This window comes from Gossypium hirsutum, chromosome D05 (genome assembly GCF_007990345.1).
Source record: "Gossypium hirsutum isolate 1008001.06 chromosome D05, Gossypium_hirsutum_v2.1, whole genome shotgun sequence".
Classification (NCBI taxonomy): Eukaryota; Viridiplantae; Streptophyta; class Magnoliopsida; order Malvales; family Malvaceae; genus Gossypium; species Gossypium hirsutum.
In genome coordinates, this window is record NC_053441.1 from 22,002,803 (window position 1) to 22,025,192 (window position 22,390).

The 22,390-nt window shown below is 34.9% G+C and overlaps 1 protein-coding gene across 1 annotated transcript; it reads right to left on the minus strand.

Moving 5' to 3' along the window:
- Window positions 1-8,493: 8,493 nt before the first annotated feature.
- Window positions 8,494-10,166, minus strand: LOC107905013 (photosystem II 22 kDa protein, chloroplastic). Its single transcript, XM_016831555.2, has 4 exons — window positions 9,550-10,166; window positions 9,319-9,429; window positions 8,979-9,222; window positions 8,494-8,802 (listed from the first exon to the last, which is right to left on the minus strand). Exons 1-4 carry the CDS (start codon window positions 9,754-9,756, stop codon window positions 8,558-8,560), a joined length of 807 nt encoding a protein of 268 aa, XP_016687044.1. The 5' UTR covers window positions 9,757-10,166; the 3' UTR covers window positions 8,494-8,557.
- Window positions 10,167-22,390: the final 12,224 nt, after the last annotated feature.

Sequence of the window (22,390 nt, forward strand, 5' to 3'; positions counted from 1 at the left end):
CATGAATGGCATGTTAGATATACATTTTATGGATAGATTGATGTTGGTATATTACTTATCTTTTTTATTTTTGTGACATGTTATGTTTAGCCAAATTGTGCCAACATTATGGTATTTTATATTATTTAATTGTTTATTAAGGTATGTTTTTGTTTTATTACCTGTGAGCTTACTAAGCATTCGAAATGCTTACCCCGTTCTTTTCCCTTTGCCTGTAGATTGACAACTTGCGGAACGTGTCAAACGGATCTACAAGAAGCTCACACTATTCCGTTATTAATTCGGTAGTCATTCAAACATTCTAAAATCTGGTTACGTGGCATGTACATAGGTGTTATATATGTTAACTTGGGAATGATAGATTTGGTTTGAACCTTAGCTAATGTTTGATTTTGGAATGGCTAATGTTCATAAAAATGTGTGTATCTTTTGGTAATATGATAAGCTATATATATGGCACTTTAATGACAAATTTGACTAAGAAATGATGCAATAGTTTGATTTTCAGTGATGTCAGAAATAGTGGTTCGAGACCACCAAATTAGACAAGTGAGCTCGTATATTTTATTATTTAGTGTTTATGAGTCAAAATGTGATTTTAGGAAGACATTTGAATTAGTAAATTGTGTTTTAGAATAATTTATTAAGTTAAGTGGTTTCGAAAACGAGGTATCGAGACCTTGATATCATAAACCGAGCCATAAATATTTTTATAAATATTTTTCGGAGTATCATTAAGTTTGTATTAAAGTTTCGTTAGAAAAATTTAACATTTTGATAGTTAATTAATTAAAAAGGACTAAATTAAAAAAGGTGCAAAACTTGTTAATTAAAGAAATAATGATTAAATAGCTCAAGTGATAATTAAGGGAGGACTAAATGGGCAAAATAGCCTTAAGATGATGGCTGACGCGGCATTAGCACGAAAAAAAATCAGGAAATTAGGTGAAACAAGGGTAAAATTGGAAATTTTGTAAAAACTAAACAAATAAACAAGTAATTAAAAGAGTTTCTAGCAATTTCTTCATAATTCTCACCCAAAAACACCATGGGAGAGTCTCCAAAAGTTGGTTTTTCATATTTTTACATCATATCGAGAGTCAGTAGACCAACGAGAAAAAGAAAAATTAGTAGAATAGTCCCTGAATTACTACAAAGTTTACAAATTTACCCAGGTAAGTTCGTATGGTTAAAGTTTAATAGTTATATGGAAATTGATGAATGATGTTACGTATTTAATATATTGTTAAAAAACAGAATGTTGTTAAATTTATTATTTATTTAATATATTATTGAATAAAAAATTAGAATATTGTTGTATTATGAATTAGAATGAACATCCGGCTAAAGTGGAATGCAGGATTAAGTACGATTGTTCTGTGGCAAAGAAAGAATTGACAACAGTTTACCCAAGTAAACCGAGGTTCAGCATTTGTTGCGAACTTTCGTGTTTACTTTCCGTTTAGCTCTCATGAGCTTCAGTTAACTCATATGAGTTTCTGTCTAACCCTAACGAGTTTCAGTTCAGCTCTTTTGAGCTTCAGTTTAACCCTTATGGATTTTCGTTCAGCTCTTATGAGCTTCCATTCAACCCTTATGGGTTTCCGTTTAGCACTTATGTGCTTCTATGCAGCCTTCGGGCTTCTGTATACGATGTACTCATATCCGTAAGTTGTTCTCAAATTCGGTAAGGTTGGTAAGTGACATATGAAATTAGTATATGATGACTTAAAGTTATTGATTGTTTTGATGTGAATTAAGAGAATTCATAAATTGAAGTTGTGGTTGGCAGGAAATGTAATTTGAATGATTTACTTACTTGATTTGATTATAGCATGTTCAATGTTCAGTAAGATTTATGTTTAAAACCAACGAATTTACTAAGCTTTATTAAGATTATTTGTGTTTGTTTAATGTCTTTGTAGATTAACGTGAGGTCAGGGAATCGAATCAGCACATCGGGCCACACTATCCAATTTGTTCTGGTAGTTTTTGCAATGTATATTTTGATTTTTATGGCATGTATAGGGTGATAATGGTTTGTGTAAATATCAAGAGTTATATTTTGTTTACATTTCAACCCTACTTATATGAGTAAGGATAAATCATGTATGAAACATGTTTGACATGTTTAGATGATGGACAATTAATAGGTCTATTGAGGCATGGTTGCATCTACACCTAGGTGTAAGTTGTTAATTTGGTAAGTTAAGATATTTGGTTTTATGTGATGATATGTTAGTTATAAGAACTTGGTATTGGCTTGAATTAAGGGTCTTGTATGATTTGTGAGTGTAAAATTTGTTGTGCATAGGTTGATACCAAGATTGGGTGAGAAAAGTAGCCTTAAAATGGCCTATTTTCGTCCATATGGGCAAAGACACTAGCGTGTGTCTCAACTGCCGTGTGTGACACATGGCCTGGCACATGGGCATGTGGTCTGGCCGTGTTTCCCCTGCACCTTGAAATCTCGAAATAGAATGCCTAGGTTTTTGCACACGGCATAGCACACAGGTGTGTGACTTGGCCGTGTGACATCTGCACCTTATACACGGCCTATCACACGGGCGTATGATTGGCCGTAGGACCCAAGTCAGAGAGTTGCACGGCTACAGACATAGGCTGAGACAAGACCGTGTGGCCCACATCGAATGTCCACAGGTCGGCCACACAGGCGTGTGTCCCCTGCTCCTAAGAATTTTTTTTTAAAATTTTGGGAAAAATTTTCTGAGTATCTAGTTTAGTCCCGATTCACTTCTAAGGTGTATATTGGGCCTCGATGGCCCATATAAAAGACAACAAGAATAATTTATGATTGATTTCAGATATTTTTATTAAATGTTGTGTAATGTTCGTATTCAATCCGTAAATTTTTGGTAATGTTTCGTAACCCTATTCTGGTAATGAATATGGGTTAGGGGTGTTACATTTAGTGGTACCAAAGCTCGGTTTAGCCGATTCTCGGAACGAATGTAGTGTGTAAAATATCTAAAAATACATGCTATATAAATCTATGATAATGTGATGTGTATGATCCGATCTAACACTTATTTTTCTTATAGATTGTAAAGATGTCAGATTAACCTGAACATGCTGAATCTGATGGGGCTAATAGTAGAGTACAGACATCTGAACACGGGACAAGTAGTAACGTCCCAATTCCTTCAGCTCAAGAACAAGAATTTAAAAACATGTTCTTTGAGTTTATGAATCAATGGTTTAACGAATTTATGCAAGAAAGAAATCAGGCTCAACAACCTCCTTCCCCTACTGTACCACCTGTAGAGCCTTCGGTTGCACCTCCACCTCCTCCGATAACTGAATCTAGTAAACGTACTTCGATCGAAAAACTTAGAAAGTGTAGGGCCGAATAATTTCAGGGTATATCAGATGATGATCCTGTGAAAGCTGAATAGTAGCTTCAGAACACGATAAAAGTTTTGAGGAAATAACTTGTTTTTTCGAAGATTATCTGAGATGTGTTGTGTCACTACTGAAAGAGGAAGCTTATAATTGGTGGTCGACTATTGTGGTTGTAGTGCTGAAAGATAAAATCACTTGGGAATTCTTTCAGAGTGAATTTAAAAAGAAATATGTCGGTAAGAGATACTTGGATAAAAAGAAGAGAGAATTTCTTGACTTGCGACAAGAAAACCGATCAGTAGCCGAATATGAGAGGGAATTTGTATGACTCAGTAAATATGTCCGGGAAATTGTACCAACCAAAGAAAAAATGTGTATTCAGTTTGAGGAAGGGTTAAATGATGAAATTAAAATAATTATTAGGGTTACGAAAATACGAAAATTTATCGTTCTGTCATATCGTGCTCAGAAAATGGAAGAGGTGTACAATAGAAAAATACAACGGGATAGAAAGAATAAAGAATCCTACAAAAGAAGTTCTTCCAAGTCATTTTTAGCTTTACCTGTGAAAAAGTCTAGAGATGATTTTAGTCAGGCCACCCTAATGTCGGAACGATCAAATAAAAATAAGGTAACTCAACCTGATTTCGAGGTATCTATTAGACCTGCTGTTAGTGTGGGAATTGTATAGAATGCTCTTAGGCCTAAATACAAATATTGTGGAAAATACCATCCTGGTGAATGTAGAGGCAAAGCGGGGGCTTGTTACAAATACAGAGCCATTGACCATTTTATTCAAAACTGTCATCAATTGCAAAGAGAGGAGGAAGAGAAAAAAGAGAAACAGTTGGCCACTTCTTAACAAAGTAGACGTTCGGGTCAAAACAGTGCTGATGGAACAGCTCGTTCGGGTATGACAAATTCTGCTGCCCGGTCAGAGGCTAGGGCACTTACACGTACTTATGTCATCCGAGTGAAAAAAGAAGCTACGGCTCCAAACGTGACTGCTGGTACATTCTATCTTTTTTATGTTATTGTATACGCATTGGTTGACCCTAGGTCCACGTATTTTTATGTTTGCACTGCATTAGTAACAGAAAGGAAATTACATGTTGAGTCTACTAATTATGATATTCAAGTCACTAATCCATTAGTGATTGAGTACGGTCGTTCTGTGAAAAATGAAGAATTGACGGCAATTTACCCAAGTAAACCGAGGTTCAGCATTTGTTGCGAACTTTCATGTTTACTTTCCGTTTAGCTCTCATGAGCTTCAGTTAACTCATATGAGTTTCCGTCTAACCTTAACGAGTTTCAGTTCAGCTCTTTTGAGCTTCAGTTTAACCCTCATGGGTTTTCGTTCAGCTCTTATGAGCTTCCGTTCAACCCTTATGGGTTTCCGTTTAGCACTTATGTGCTTCTGTGTAGCCTTCGAGCTTCTGTATACGATGTACTCATATCCGTAAGTCGTTCTCAAATTCAGTAAGGCTGGTAAGTGACATATGAAATTAGTATATGAGGACTTAAAGTTATTGATGGTTTTGATATGAATTAAGAGAATTCATAAATTGAAGTTGTGGTTGGTAGGAAATGTAATTTGAATGATTTACTTACTTGATTTGATTATAGCATGTTCAATGTTCGGTAAGATTTATGTTTAAAGCCAACGAATTTACTAAGCTTCATTAAGCTTATTTGTGTTTGTTTAATGTCTTTGTAGATTAACGTGAGGTCAGGGAATCGAATCAGCACATCGGGCCACACTATCCAATTTGTTCTGGTAGTTTTTGCAATGTATATTTTGGTTTATATGGCATGTATAGGGTGATAATGGTTTGTGTAAATATCAAAAGTTATATTTTGTTTACATTTCAAACCTACTTATATGAGTAAGGATAAATCATGTATGAAGCATGTTTGACATGTTTAAATGATGGACAATTAATAGGTCTATTGAGGCATGGTTACATATACACCTAGGTGTAAGTTGTTAATTTGGTAAGTTAAGATATTTGGTTTTATATGATGATATGTTAGTTATAAGAACTTGGCATTGGCTTGAATTTAGGGTCTTCTATGATTTGTGAGTGTAAATTTTGTTGTGCATAGGTTGATACCAAGATTGAGTGAGAAAAGTAGCCTTAAAATGGCCTATTTTCGTCCATACGGGGAGAGACACGGACACACGGCCTGGCACATGGGCATGTGGTCTGGCCGTATGGTCCCTTGCACCTTGAAATTTCGAAACAGAATTCCCAAGTTTTTGCACACGGCCTGGCGTACAGGCGTGTGACTTGGCCGTGTGACCTCTGCACCTTATACACGGCCTATCACACGGGTGTGTGCTTGGCCCTGTGCCTCACATCGAATGCCCACACGGCCTAAGACAGGAGCGTGTGTCCCTTGCTCCTAAGAATTTTTTTTTTTTAATTTTGGGAAAATTTTCCTGAGTATTTAGTTTAGTCCCGATTCACTTCTAAGGTGTATATTTGGCATCGATGGCTCATATAAGGGACAATATGAATAATTTATGATTGGTTTCGGATATATTTATTAAATGTTGTGTAATGTTCGTATTCAATCCGTAAAGTTCCAGTAATGATCCATAACCCTGTTCTAGTGACGGATATGGGTTAGGGGTGTTACAAATGATATGGCAAAATGATGGTATTGAATGGATAAATGTATGGTTGAATAGGTTGAATTTGTATAAGTTGAATTGATATGTTTTGGTGTCAATTCGTGGTATATTGGTTTGGTTGAATGGAAAATGGTTAAATGTAATGTTTGGAATGTATTTTGGTATGTTTTTGTGTAGGTAAGGTTGTGTAAATATGCACCAATTTGTAAGTTTGAAAGATGGATAAAAGATTGGTACCAAATGGCCTAAATGTACTAAAAACAAAGTCCACGTTGCAACGTGGGGCGGTGGTCGTTGCGACAAGATTTAGACTTTAAGCCATGACGTGATGAGGAACCCCATCGTCACAACGAGGCCAAGTTAGTATGTCACGTCACGACAAGAAACTCCCTCACGTATCCTCGTCGCGACTCGATCTAAAGCTTTTAAACTTTTACAAATTGGTCCTTGTTTAATCCCGGGCTAACTTTAGAGCATTCGTAAACTCGTATAACCATAGTATATATATTGCATGTATAGATAATGTTTGCATGTGCAATGTTTCAAATTAAATGTTAAATGATTGTATTTGCTCTAGTATCGGCTATAGCATTTGATAACTCGGGCCCGATGATTGGGTCGAGTGAGGGGTGTTACAGCAACCAAACAGTGACACTTAGTGCACTACATGTATCTCATGCTCACATGGAATGACTAATGCAAAAAAATGGATAAAATTTTTAACATAAGAAATAGATGTAATTTTAATAGACAATAAAATGGGCGGAATTGTTGACATGGAGGAACTAATTCTAACAACCGAACAATAATATTTGTTCACTTAACAGTAGAAAATGATGTAATTTTTAACAGAATGATCAATTCACTCTTTAATCTAATGTGTAAGTCAATTTTTCAGTAGAGTGGGCAAAATGCAATCCAAATCATCGTATAAGGGCCTTCATGGTGCTTTTACCGTCATATCCTTGACCTCATTTGCAGTCACTTTGATGGCAAACGTTTAGGCAAAGACAAAAGGACTTTCTTCACCAATTTCTAATTAGAATATTCATTATCAAGAGAAAATTTTTTATTCGACAAATCACACAACTTGGCATAAAATTCATCGATGGTCTCATTCTCTTGCATTTTGAGAGTTTCAAATTTGCTGGTGAGCATCTGGAGCTTCGATTACTTTATCGTATTGATTCTTTTATGGGTTGTCTCAAGAATTAACCATGCTTCACAAGCAATAGAGCACTTAGAACTCCTTTTAAACTTTTGACCATCAACTCCACAATAAAATATGTTCTTATAATAAGTTTTGATATCATAGATGGACTTACATACGTCCACATAATCGAAAAAAATCACAACCGAAAGATTTGTTAACAAAAATTGCTAACTCCATATAATACATGTTATGAGGTTGAGCAGTACGAGACAGTAATGGGTACTAGTCGTGGTACTACTCTAGGCATTCCTCTCATAATTGTCTCAACAATAAAACCTCTATCAATGTTGAATAACTCTTTCATAATTGTGGAACACAATAATAATAACAAAATAGATTAAGTTGAAAGGAATTTAATTGAAGAGAAGGGATTGTATGAAACTATAATTCTATGCCATTCTTATCTATTTTTAATAGGAGAATAACAAATCAGATTTTTTCTCCTGATTTTTAGTATTTTTAGTTGAATTTGAATTTTTTGAGGAGGAAAAAGCTAAAAAATTAGGAGAAAAAACCTGATTTGTCATTCTTCTATTAGAAATGGATAGTGATGATGTAGAATCACAGTTTTATACAATCCTTAAACATGTCAAAATCACTACTAATAAATGCATGGACAGAATTGTTACTAATATCTAAACTAAATCCTTAAATACTCTACATATCATAAGATATACCATTAGGAAAATATTTAGTAACAATTTAAAATAAATTATTTTGTTGATTGAATCTTAGTTCGGTTGGTATCGATATTGTTGTCAAGAGAATGTAGGTTCGAGTGCACTCCAACCCCTCCGAAAGAATAAATAAGAGGATAAAATAAGCTTAAACATGTTCAAATCTACACTCTTCTACACGTCAATACTAATTAAGTTAAGACTCAACCAACTCTTTTTTGTTAAAAAATAGATTATTTTTTATTGAATAATCATTTGTAGCTTTATAAATTTACACATTAACAGTAAAAAAAAACCACATTAATACATTATATACACAAATAATTTTATTTATTAACAAGCATATAACCCCATTTATTCATTACTTGCCTTTACTCTTTTTAATTTGTGATATGCATTTGAATCAACCCGTTTTAGATTATGTTAAATGTGATCAATTAGAACAAACAATCCAATCTTTAAGCATTATGGAACTCGTCATTGGGGATTCGCCTTTGAAATCGTTTACGTTCTATTCTCAGATTAATTTTGGTTTAAAGCCCAGTTAAGAAACTTCAGTTGATGAGACATGAAGAGAAGTGAGGGAAAGGGAGAAAAAATGAAGGTGTCAAACTTTTACAAGTTACTTAGAAAATCTGAAAAACAAAAAACAACAGCTGGGATCTACTCTTCTTCTTCATCGGTGAGAAATTTACCAGTCCCAGGGTTTATAGCAGCAAAGAAGAAGAAAGCAACATTGAACAACACAAGAGGTTCAATATCGCTAATGGGGATTCCAGTCTCAATGTTTAACTGTGCTAGAGCTCCTTTCCCTGTAATAATTTCTCCTATCAATGAGAAAGCAATCCCCAGCTGAGCCAATCTTCCAACAAAAAGCTCATTTGCCTTTGTGAATCCAAACAATGGACCTGAAATCACACCACAAACCCTACATGTATCATGTATGTTTAATTTATTTAGAGTTTTTCATATATACTTTTTCATCTGAAAATGAAAAGGCTGAATACCATACTCTGTTAGACTATATAATATAATGCAGAGCAACTTTGTTGTGTTAGAGATTCTAAAATGGCAGATTGCATACCTCCTTCTTTGAGACCCAATGCTCCCCTAATGCCTTTCCCGGGAGGGATAACCGCCCCTTCAATCCCGGTAGGAGGGTCATCGACAAAGCGACCTCGGTCACCCAACGCTCCAATGGCTCCAAGGAGTGTGAAGAGAATGAAGAAGAGAAGAAGGGGTTCAGCTTCATAAATGGGAATTCCAGTCTCCAAATTCAGCTGTGCTAGGATTCCTTTCCCTGTTATTGCTTCGCCTAGCAATGATGCCTACAAGTGCCGGACACGAATATTTAATAAACAAAAGTGAAGAATTCGAGTAATATAATATATATATATTGGTTGCTTGAAAGGAAAGTAACTTACAGCAAAACCAAGCATGGCAACACGTCCCACAAAGAGCTCATTTTGCTTGGTAAAACCAATCCCTCCAGAGGTGCCAAAGATCCCATCTTCAACCTTTGGCTTTGGCTCAACCTTTTTAAATTACAACAAGAAGAATATAAACACAATTAAAAAAAAAAGAGTAAAGTTAAATCCCCACTAAAAATATACTAAATGACAACCTATCTAGAGAACAAATTTGAAATACAATACCCTCTTGGGAGCTGCTTTGGTCTTTGATTTAAAGACAGCTAAAGTGGTGAAAGCTTTGGGTGAAGTATGGACACCATTAGACAATGGATTGAAGAAGAGATGAGAGGCAGGTTTAGGCTTGAGTCCTTGAGCTTGGAAATGGAGTAAAGGGTGATCTCTCTTCAAGCTCACTGCATGGCTAGACATGAGCAACATGGTTTGAGCCATTAATTCAATTTAATTCCTTGTATGAGATATTTGAGGACAATTGCTATCTCTTTCTTCTTAGATTTTAATGTATCAGATTTAGGGTTTTTTTAAAGGACACAGATGTGGATGTGGTGCGAGAGTTAGTGACAGGCAATGAGATTGTCCACGTCGTCCTGTACTTGTTCACTCTTAATGGGAGATAATTTCATGCACAAAATAATTATCTATCAGAACTTGGAATGCAATTTTAACTTTTGAATTTTGATAATAAGATCGAATTTAGTAGTTTAGAAAAAATATTATTGGCATTTTGTTCAACTTGGAAAAACACTTGTAGCTTGAAAAACAACTGGTTTGAATCTTATTGATATGATTCACATATTGTTTAGGATGTTTGTGTCTGCAGAAAAAGAAAAATCTGTGGTGAAGAAGCAAAGTGTGACATAGACAAAAGCCAGATGTACGAGAGGTGGCCAAAGTTGAGTCAATCAGCTGAGTTGTTATTTGATGTGAGCCACTCATATGGTTGCAGTTAGAAGCTCAATGTTTCATCGTTGCTGTTGTCATCTTGTGCTCCCCATTGATGAAAAGATAACAAACACCAAGCGACAAAAGGGAGGGGTATGTAGAATATGGTGATCACTTGGGAATTGACACGTTTTACAAGTACGCAATATTCACTAGGGTTTTTTTCCAAGATTCCTTCCGCTCAACATTTATGCTTTAAAAACTTCACCCAGGAGCCTCCTAGCTTTCCTGGATTAATCTCTAAAGCCTTTCATTTAAGCCCAAAACTTTTGGATTTAGGCCTCTCTTTTTGGATTGACTTTTTTGTGCTACCAATAGCAAAATAGAGCTACTTGCTACTCTTATTGGATCATGGTTGCTACTTAATATCATCCAAAAACAACGAGAAAACCAACCATGATAGAATAGTATAAAAACAATACAATTTACTTAAAACAAAGCCACCCAAACTAATTGGTGAGCAGCTTTGTTAGCACTTAGACGACTCCAATGAAAAGAAAGATATTGAAAATGTGAACACAACCAACGACAGACATCAAGCAGAAAGCCAAATTCGAGCTACCTAAAGTATGAGAATTCAAAGCATAAACCGTCTCTAGACAATCGAATTCCAAGACAATGTTATTCGTATCTGTCGACTTAAGCCAACAAAGCACTTAGCATATAGCCATAACTTCGGCCACGCATGCATTACCTGTAATGGAAAGTGGACCCAACACCTTTGCTACAAACGCTCCCCTTTCATCCCGGGCCACAGCACCAAAACCGATCCGTTGATCAACCTCATGGCGTGTTGGCGTGTTGCATCAACATTGCATTTGAGATGGCCCAACGGGGGTTGAACCTATGTACCAGCACCAGCAGCCGGCTGTCTGCCACCCCTTTGCCGTACCCGCTGGTAAGCAACTCAAGATGCAGCCCAGTCCTACAGAAAACACGCGGCAAAGGCAATGACGGTAATACTATAGTATTATATATTACTATAAGTTTAATTTTATGTGACATAAATAACATTAAATATAAAAAATAACATAATATAATTTAAAAAATGGATTGGGCTAGGATTGACCTTGGACATTAGAGCCCAAGTCTGATCTATAGTATTTTTTATATGTTTATATTACAATATTATAAATTACTATAAGTTTAATTTTATGTCCATAAATAACATTAAATATAAAAAATAGCATAATACAATATATTACAAACTTAAATAAATGAGTTGGGCTAGACTTGACCTTGAACGATAAAACCTAAGTTGGACCCGTATTTTAAATGGGTCTAATTTTTTTCTAAACCCATTTCTTGAGTTTATTATTTCTACCCTAACCTTCACAAAATTTGAACAGACCTTTAAGGTTAGATATATAACTCAACCCTTAAATAGGTTTAATCTTTAATAATGTAGGCCTCACAAGTTATATAATTATTGGGTTTTAGCCCTGTTTATTATGACAAGTACTATAACAAATTACACTTTATATATATAAATTAGATAAAACGTGACATATTTTATATGATTTATATAATTAATATTATTTACAATAGACAAAATTCATTATAAAAAAAGAACAGTAGACAGAACTCAAACCCTTAACCAAAAAAAATTAATTAAATAAATATACCCAATCAAAGCATTTATATACATTGAAACATGAAGTGATGACCCAACGTACTGTTAAGAGTTTTGATATTGAGTTGGTGATAGTCGCTTGCTCGTCTCCTCTCCTGGTCCTCACAGCTAATGACATGATATGATCCCCATGTTTACGTTCAATAAATAATGGTTGAATAACATATTGACATGCTGTATTATTATTTAGCTCAAGCCATATAATATATCATTTGTTGTATTTCACCTAAATCTAGACTTGTTCAAATATCACAACTAGAGTTTTTATATCTTCATTTAAGCTAGATTTGACTCGGTTTATCAATTCCTTTTATTATTAAAAAGTGAAATTTTATTTTTATATTAAAATTACATTTTATTAATAAATAATATTTTAGACCAAATCTGGATGATCTAAATATAAAAACATTTTATTTAAATTCAACCCGATATATTATGGGTTGGATCGTCCAGTTCGACTCGAAGGCCTACTCGAAAAATGAGAGGATTTAGATAAAAATATAGGCCCAACAAATGGGCTTAGACAAAAAAATAAGATCCGTTTTCTAAACGGGTTAGACCTTGAGTAAGAGTTTTTCATTTCGGGTCTGGCCCGGCCCAAATAAATTAACTGTTTTTTAATAAAAAATTATATTGCTGTTTTTTTTTATGTTCTTGGTGTTTTGGTGCTGCTTTTGCTGTTTGGAGGTTGTTTTCTATGCATTTTTATTATTGTTTCGCTGTCGTTTTTAAGGTTGTTTTTAATATTATTTGGATATTGTAATACATATGTTTTATTATTAATTTTGCTACTATTTTAATTGCAACTATCTTAATATAAGTATTTTTTAATGTATTTTTAATTTGTTTGTTGTTTAATATTTGCTTTAATATTTTTGAGTGTTTTTTTATATATTATATCTTTTTAAAATTTATTGCATATAATAAATAATTTAAAAAAATTAAACAATTAATCAAGCTATTGAGTCGCATACTTTCGTTGAAGCCACTAACGTTATTAACTTTGCGTTGACTGACTTGATGGCTTGATATTTTGATGATATGGCTTTAACGTAGCGCCATATTATAATATATATTTTTTTTTATTTCACATTTATAAACAACTTGGATAAATGTTTATTTGTCCAAATTCAATATAAATGCGTAGAGATGTACATGGACCGAGTTCAATTAAAAATTTTAGGCCCGTTTGCTAGGTTTAAGCCCGACCTGTCCATATTAATTTTTATATTATTTTTATATAATTTTAAAATATATATAATACATAAAAAATACTAAAAACATCAAAATAAATATTTCTCAATAAATTTAAAATAAAATTTAAAAAATATGTATACTTACATAACACTAAGATAGATGCAACTTAACAAACAAATGCCTCTAAAATATTAACAAAATTAACAAATGTCTTTAAAATAATAACAAAATTAACAATAAAATAAGTTTTATACAATATACAAACAATAACAACAAAATAGTAGCAACATAATAGTAAAATGGTAGCAAAATAGGGAGAAAATAATAAGAAAATAATATTAAAAAATAGATTTTTTTTGTCCATTAGTGAATTCGAGATGGGTCGGGCCCGAGCCAAAAATGCGTTACCCGAGACTCGGTCCATTTTTTAAGCAAGCCTTAATTTTTTGTTAAAATTTATTTTTCGAGCCTATATTTTTGCCCAAACCCACCCACATTTTGGGTGAGCCTTCGGGCCGGGCCACATGAACAATTCTATAAATGTGCATTTTTAATGATTTTGTATAACTTTTTAATAATTAAAAACGTAAGAACCTAATATTTAAAAATTTTCCAAATATTTTATAACTTTTTAGAATTTTCATAGTGACCTTAACCATTAGCATAAAAAATAATACACTTTTGAGAACACAAATATAAAAAATAATAAAATATTATAATTGCCAATAAATTTTAAACGAAGTGATTAGTATCAAAACATCTCACTTAAAAACTGCAATTCCCATGATTTGTAGTTACATAAGTTGCAATTATAATTTTTTATTTAATTGACATGTTTTATTATATTTTATAATAATATTTTTTGAGTTATTTCTTAAAAATAAACTATAAAAAAATTCTTTATAATTTTATTATTGTAGCGACGTAAAAATTTTAGCTTAGCTTGGTCGCTAATTGTGGCGATTTATTGAATTTTTTTTTGAAATTTGACGTTTGATTTTTGAAATAAATAGGGAGTCGCCACCGATCCTTTTTCCTAGGTGTGATCGGACACCTATTAGATCTTTTATTAAAACAAATAAAAGGCTGAGTTTAGGTCTACGTTAAAATCCAGAGAAAATTTAGGGTTCGGGAGTCGGTTACGCACGAGGAAGGTATTGGCACCCTCGCGACGCCCAAAATTGGTATCTTATTAAACACATGTTGTCTTGATTTTCAAAAATACGAATTCAATTTGACATTTAAGTGTGATCCGATTGAAGGAAATGAGAAATTGCAAGTTTTTTTGTTTTTTAGAAGGACGTCCCGTTTTTAACACGAGCCGATTAATTTCACCCAACATAGCGATGAAATCGATGACTTAATGTTAAAATTGGTACATTGCCTTATTCTTAAAATTAAAATGTAAAAAGTTTTTAAAATGATAGTAAAAAATCCAAGAATATTATTGTCAAAAAATGCGAACAATGATGGGAATAATAAAATATATAAAATATAAAATATTAAAATATCAAAATATTAGAATAATAATAATTAATATTGACAAATAAAAAATAAAATAGAAATAAAAAAGATGTACATAATATATATTAGAAATAATAATGATGTTAAAAAAAATACTATTAATGATACTACATCAATATGTACATATATAAAAAATAAATACATGATAATATTAAAAATATGTACATAATATAGTGTTAAAAATACATACATAATATAGTTAAGATATATACATAAGATAACATGTAGAAAAAATATATATATAAATAATATAATATTAAAGATATATAAATAAAATAGTATAAAATATATATATACGTAATATAAAATTTAAAATATACCTAATATATTAAAAGAATATATATAATATAATATTAAGAAATATAATAATAACAAAAAAAAGAGAGGGAGAGGGTGGGTGATTTTCGGCCACAAGGCCGGCCATCGTCCGGTCGCCGGACCGCCGCCGGCGCCACCGTACACGGCAGCCGGACCTCAAAAAAACTTTTTCGGTAAAAATGGGTAAGCTTCCTCCTTTTATTTTTTACTTTCGTATAAAAGAAACAAAATAAGATTGAAAGGAAAACAATAAGTAAACAAATAACTTAAAATGAGAATAGACAAAGAAACCTCTTTTGCTTTGATTTTTGATTAATCTCCAAAAAAACTAGCTTCTCCAAAAACTAGCCTTCACAATAACTCTTCTCCTTGATTACTTTAAAAAGAAACCTCTCCAAAAATCCTTTACAATAACTTTCTCTCCCAAAAACTCTCCAAAAAAATCCCCCCTATTTTTACAAAATATGAGAAGGCTTATATAGCCATTTACAAAATATTTTTTTATTGTTTATGTCTTCATTTGTAGGTACAAGTGGTGGTGGAGCAAGTGTGGTTAGTGGAGTAGGTAATGGAGCAAGTGTGGCTAGTGGATTTGGTGGTGGAGAAGGTGTGGCTAGTGGAGTTGGTGGTGGAAAAGGTGTGGCTAGTGGAGTTGGTGGTGGAAAAGGTGTGGCTAGTTGAGAAAAGTTTAAGTTGTGGGCTAGGTTTTTTTATTTTGATTTGGGCTTAGGGTTTGGGCCATTGGGGTTTTGATGTAAATTGGGCTTTGGGTAGTTAAGATTTTGGGTTTTGGGTTTAATTTTGGTGGGTTAGGTAAGGCTAAATTGGGTTTTGATGTAAATGGGCTAAAATTCGCCTACAACAGCTGCCCCTCTTTGCTTATTATCGTGTAACGAGAATAGAGCAAAGATATAAAGAAAGACCAATTTTGCCCGGTCTTGCTAAGTATGGACTTCTTTGGTGCTCTTCTCATCCATGTAGTCTCTTTCCAGTCCATCGCATCTTGTAGCTTTGGTTCAATCCACTGCAAATTCGGAGATATGCCTTATAGCTTCAATCTGTTCCAATGTAATTCAATATGCTCTTCTATCGCTTCAGTGAGATAAGGTTTTGGGTCTTCTCTTCTGCCACTTTAGAAAGGCAAGATATGATATCCTCGATCAACTCCACTGCAACTTCAGGGAGACAAAATCTGGTGTCTTCAATCAGCTCTAATATTGATTCTTTACTCGGCATGTGATCCTGAGCTCAACTCATTTCTCGCAATATGAATTGACTCTGTAAAACTAGACATTAAAAACAGAAATTGAAAATAGCTCAGCACGTGAGCCAAGGCTCAACTCACCTCTCGCAAAAGTAGATTTTGAAAATACCTCGACATGTGAACCCAAGGCTCAACTCACATCTCGCAATATGAGTTGATTTTTGAAAAACAGAAATTTAAAAATACCTCAGCGTGTCCTGAGGCTCAACTCACCTCTCGCAATATGAGTTGATTTTTTTTAACAACAGAAATTGAAATTACCTCAGCGTGTCCTGAGGCTCAACTCACCTCTAGCAATATGAGTTGATTTTTTTTACGAACAGAAATTGAAGAACATAAATTGAAAAGACCTCAGCATGTGAGCCGAGGCTCAACTCACCTCTCGCAATATGAGTTAATTTTTGACAAACAGAAATTGAAATTACCTCAGCGTGTCCCGAGGCTCAACTCACCTCTCGCAATATGAGTCGATTTTTGAAAAACAGAAATTGAAAACCAGAAATTGAAAATACCTCAGCGTGTGAGCCAAGGCTCAACTCACCTCTTGCAATATGAGTTAATTTTTTATGAACATAAATTAAAACCACCTCAGCGTGTCCTGAGGCTCAACTCACCTCTCGCAATATGAGTTGATTTTTGACAAACAAAAATTGAAATTACCTCAGCGTCTTGAGGTTCAACTCACTTCTCGCAATATGAGTTGATTTTTTTGAAACATAAATTAAAAAAACGAAAATTGAAAATACCTCAGCGTGTCCTGAGGCTCAACTCACCTCTCGCAATATGAGTTGAAATTAAAACACAAAAATTGAAAATACCTCAGCGTGCCCCGAGGCTCAACTCACCTCTCGCAATATGAGTTGATTTTTGAAAAATGGAAATTTAAAAATACCTCAGCGTGTCCTGAGGCTCAACTCACCTCTCGCAATATGAGTTGATTTTTTTTACGAACAGAAATTGAAAAGACCTTAGCATGTGAGCCGAGGCTTAACTCACCTCTCGCAATATGAGTTAATTTTTGATAAATAGAAATTGAAATTACCTCAGCGTGTCCCGAGGCTCAACTCACCTCTCGCAATATGAGTCGATTTTTGAAAAACAGAAATTTAAAAATACCTCAGCGTGTCCTGAGGCTCAACTCACCTCTCGCAATATGAGTTGATTTTTTTTTACGAACAGAAATTGAAAAACAGAAATTGAAAAGACCTCAGCATGTGAGTCGAGACTCAACTCACCTCTCGCAATATGAGTTAATTTTTGACAAACAGAAATTGAAATTACCTCAGCGTGTCCCGAGGCTCAACTCACCTTTCGCAATATGAGTTGATTTTTTGAAAAACAGAAATTGAAGAACAGAAATTGAAAAGACCTCAGCATGTGAGCCGAGGCTCAACTCACCTCTCGCAATATGAGTTAATTTTTGACAAACAGAAATTGAAATTACCTCAGCGTGTCCCGAGGCTCAACTCACCTCTCGCAATATGAGTTGATTTTTGAAAAACAGAAATTTAAAAATACCTCAGCGTGTCCTGAGGCTCAACTCACCTCTCGCAATATGAGTTGATTTTTTTTACGAACAGAAATTGAAAAGACCTCAGCATGTGAGCCGAGGCTTAACTCACCTCTCGCAATATGAGTTAATTTTTGACAAACAGAAATTGAAATTACCTCAGCGTGTCCCGAGGCTCAACTTACCTCTCGCAATATGAGTCGATTTTTGAAAAACAGAAATTTAAAAATACTTCAGCGTGTCCTGAGGCTCAACTCACCTCTCGCAATATGAGTTGATTTTTTTTACGAACAGAAATTGAAAAACAGAAATTGAAAAGACCTCAGCATGTGAGCCGAGGCTCAACTCACCTCTCGCAATATGAGTTGATTTTTGACAAACAGAAATTGAAATTACCTCAGCGTGTCTTGAGGCTCAACTCACCTCTCGCAATATGAGTTGATTTTTGACAAACAGAAATTGAAATTACCTCAGCGTGTTCTGAGGCTCAACTCACCTCTCGCAATATGAGTTGATTTTAAAAACAGAAATTGAAAACCAGAAATTGAAAATACCTCAGCGTGTGAGCCAAGGCTCAACTCACCTCTTGCAATATGAGCTAATTTTTGATGAACATAAATTAAAACCACCTCAGCGTGTCCTGAGGCTCAACTCACCTCTCGCAATATGAGTTGATTTTTGACAAACAAAAATTGAAATTACCTCAGCGTCTTGAGGCTCAACTCACTTCTCGCAATATGAGTTGATTTTTTTTTTAAACATAAATTAAAAAAACGAAAATTGAAAATACCTCAGCGTGTCCTGAGGCTCAACTCACCTCTCGCAATATGAGTTGAAATTAAAACACAAAAATTGAAAATACCTCAGCGTGCCCCGAAGCTCAACTCACCTCTTACAATATGAGCTGATTTTGAAAAAGTAGAAATTAAAAGGTTCAACCCACCTCTCGCAATATGAGTTGATTCTTGACAAACAGAAATTGAAATTACCTCATCGTGTCCTGAGGCTCAACTCACCTCTCGCAATATGAATTGAAAAAATACCACAGTGTGTAATCTGAAGCTCAACTCACCTCTCGCAATATGAGTTGATTTTTTTTTAAAAAAACTGAAATTGAAAATACCTCAGCATGTGAACCGAGGCTCAACTCACCTCTCGCAATATAAGTTGATTTTTTTTTTGAAAATAGAAATTGAAAATACCTCAACGTGTCTTGAGGCTCAACTCATTTCTCGCAATATAAGTTGAATTTTGAAAACAGAAATTGAAATTACCTCAGCGTGTCCTGAGGCTCAACTCACCTCTCGCAATATGAGTTGATTTTTTTTTACGAACAGAAATTGAAGAATAGAAATTGAAAAGACCTCAGCATGTGAGCCGAGGCTCAACTCACCTCTCGCAATATGAGTTAATTTTTGACAAACAGAAATTGAAATTACCTCAGCGTGTGAACCAAGGCTCAACTCACCTCTCGCAATATAAGTTGATTTTTTTTTGAAAACAGAAATTGAAAATACCTCAACGTGTCTTGAGGCTCAACTCATTTCTCGCAATATAAGTTGAATTTTGAAAACAGAAATTGAAATTACCTCAGCGTGTCCTGAGGCTCAACTCATTTCTCGCAATATGAGTTGATTTTTTTTTAACAACAGAAATTGAAATTACCTCAGCGTGTCCTGAGGCTCAACTCACCTCTAGCAATATGAGTTGATTTTGAAAAACAAAAATTAAAAGGCTTAACTCACCTCTCGCAATATGAGTCAATTTAAAACATAAACTAAAAATACCTCGGCGTGCCCCGAGGCTCAACTCATTTCTCGCAATATGAGTTGATTTTGAAAAAAAAATTAAAAATACCTCAACGTGTCTTGAGGCTCAACTCATCTCTCGCAATATGAGTTGATTTTCCTTGGAAAGCATGAATATTAAACATCAAAATACCAAAACCAGTCCTTTGGTAGAACTCGGGTATCTTTTCCTTTGATTCAGTGCGACTCTCATTCAAGATTTCTTACTTTACTGGATTACCTGTATATGCCATGCATGATGTCATCATGATATGCACATGTTTGTCTTAAATGCCTTTATGCCTACATGATTATGCAGTGCTCCTTAAGCATATTGGTCGTATGTCATTTTCGCCATGATTGTTGAGGATCTGCGTTCATTGCTTTGATTCTCGACCTTCTCTTCAGGCCTCATACCTGTCTTCGAGCTTTACGAGTAATCGACGTTTCTCAGATATCACCATTTTGCCCTTGGTTAAACTTTGTTCTTGCTTTGAAGATCTTGCACTTCTCAAATTTTTATCCGGGTAATGCTTGACATTTCTTTTGTTTAGAGTATGTCATTTCACTATTTATCATTAAATAAACACATAATGAGATGCATGAAAATGGTCAGGTAGGGACAAAAAGGATATCACATATTCCTTTATTTCAAATGTGGCAAACAAAGAAAGTTAACCAATGAGAGTAAAAATGTCAAAAAGAAAGAAAAGGTCGTGTTCAACGGATACAAATGCTCTAGATATTCAACACATGAACTCTTCCACGTTCCTCAATCAATAATCTTTTCGAGCATGGCTTCTTGCGTAGAAAATTTCGAGCTTTCAGAAGTGCTTCAAATACTGTAGTCTCACTACTTGACCTATCGTTCGACCGCCAGGTTTGTTTCATTAGGACGCCCTCTCGGGTTTTCATCCTAATCTTTTTGTACTAATCAAGACGCCCTTTTCGGGTTTTCGCCCTAATCCCTTTTTTTTTAAGATGCCATTTTCGGGTTTTCATCTTAAGCATAATATTTCTTCACCGCATCTGAATTCACCGGATTCGGTAACTCCTTCCCATCCATCTCGGTAAGGATTAAAGCTCCTCCTGAGAATGCCTTTTTTACAACGTATGGTCCTTACCAATTTGGTGCCCATTTTCCTCGCAGGTCTTTTTGTATTGGGAGAATCTTTCTCAGAACGAGTTCTCCTTCATGGAACTCTCTTGGTCGTACCTTCTTGTCATGGGCTGCGATAATTCTCTTTTGGTACATTTGCCCATGACAAATTGCCCTTAGACGTTTTTCTTCAATGAGGTTCAACTGATCATATCGAGCTCGAACCCATTCTACTTCTTCTAACTTTGATTCCATCAATACTCGCAGAGAGGGGATTTCAACCTCGATAGGTAGCACAGCTTCCATTCCATAGGCTAGAGAGAAAGGAGTTACTCCCGTAGATGTTCGCACAGATGTGCAATATGCAAACAAAACAAATGGAAGTTTCTCGTGCCAATCTTTATATGTCTCAGTCATTTTCCCAATGATCCTCTTAATGTTCTTGTTAGCTGCTTCAACAGCCCCGTTCATCTTTGGGCGATAGGGCGAGGAATTATGATGCTTTATTTGGAACTGCTCGCACACTTCTTTCATCATCTTATTGTTCAAATTCGTGGCATTATTTGAGATGATTCTTTCAGGCAAACCATATCGGCAAATGATTTCCTTTTTCAAAAACTTGCACACTGCAGTCTTCGTCACGTTGGCAAACGAAGCGGCTTCAATCCATTTTGTGAAGTAATCGATAACCACAAAAATGAATCGATGTCCATTTGAAGCTTTTGGAGAAATTGGCCCTATGACATCTATGCCCCACATAGAAGGCCACGGAGAAGTCATGACATGAAGGGGTGAAGGGGCTACATGAATTTTATCGCCGTAGATTTGACATTTGTGGCATTTTCTGGCAAAATTGATGCAGTCATTTTCCATTGTCAGCCAATAATAACCGAGTCTCATGATCTTTCTGGCCATATTGAAACCATTGGCATGCGTTCCGCAAATTCCCTCATGGACCTCTTCAAGTATTTTTCTGGCTTCAACATCATCCACACATCTCAAAAGCATCTGATCCTTTCCTCTTTTATACAGGATATCCCCATCAAGAACAAATCCCGCTGCCATTCTTCTAATTTTTCTTTTATCGTTCTCATTCGCTTGTTCGGGATACCTTTGATTCTTGATATATTCTAAGATATCATGGAACCAAGGCCGTCCGTCTACTTCTTTCTCAATGCTACAACAGTGTGCAGGGACCTCGTATATGCTCATTTTGAGGGGCATTATTTCTGCTTCTCTACTTGCTTTGAACATTGAAGCCAAAGTGGCTAGGGCATCAGCCAGTTGGTTCTCTTCTCGTGGGAAGTAATGAAAAGTTATTTCTTTGAATTCCTTGATCAATCCAGCCACTAAATCGCTGTACTTAATCAATTTTGAGTCCCTCACTTCCCATTCTCCACGGATTTGGTAAATCACTAGGGCTGAGTCCCCGTACACCTCCAAGATCTCGATGTTTCGTTCGATAGCTGCACGAAGCCCCATGATACAGGCCTCATATTCTGTAATATTATTGGTACAGAAGAAGTTCAGTCTTGCAGTGAACGGATAATGATTCCCGTCTGGTGATACCAGGATTACTCCAATTCCATGCCCTAAAGCATTTGACGCACCATCAAAGCACATCTTCCATGACTTCTCTTTTGATGACTCGGATTCTATTTTTGTGATGCACATTAAGTCTTCGTCTGGGAAATCGAATCTTAAAGGCTCATATTTCTCTGTCGTTCGAGTTGCTAAGAAGTCAGCTATTGCGCTCCCTTTTATTGACTTCTGACTTACATAGGCAATGTCA

What these genes read in the sequence shown, in the direction of transcription:
- LOC107905013 (XM_016831555.2), bottom strand. Translation starts at nt 9,756, where the DNA reads ATGGCTCAAACCATGTTGCTCATGTCTAGCCATGCAGTGAGCTTGAAG. An exon ending in CCAAAGCAGCTCCCAAGAGG is followed by an intron (nt 9,430 to 9,549) that starts GTATTGTATTTC and finishes TAATTTAAAAAG; the next exon opens with GTTGAGCCAAAGCCAAAGGT. An exon ending in ATTGGGTCTCAAAGAAGGAG is followed by an intron (nt 8,803 to 8,978) that starts GTATGCAATCTG and finishes GTGTGATTTCAG; the next exon opens with GTCCATTGTTTGGATTCACA.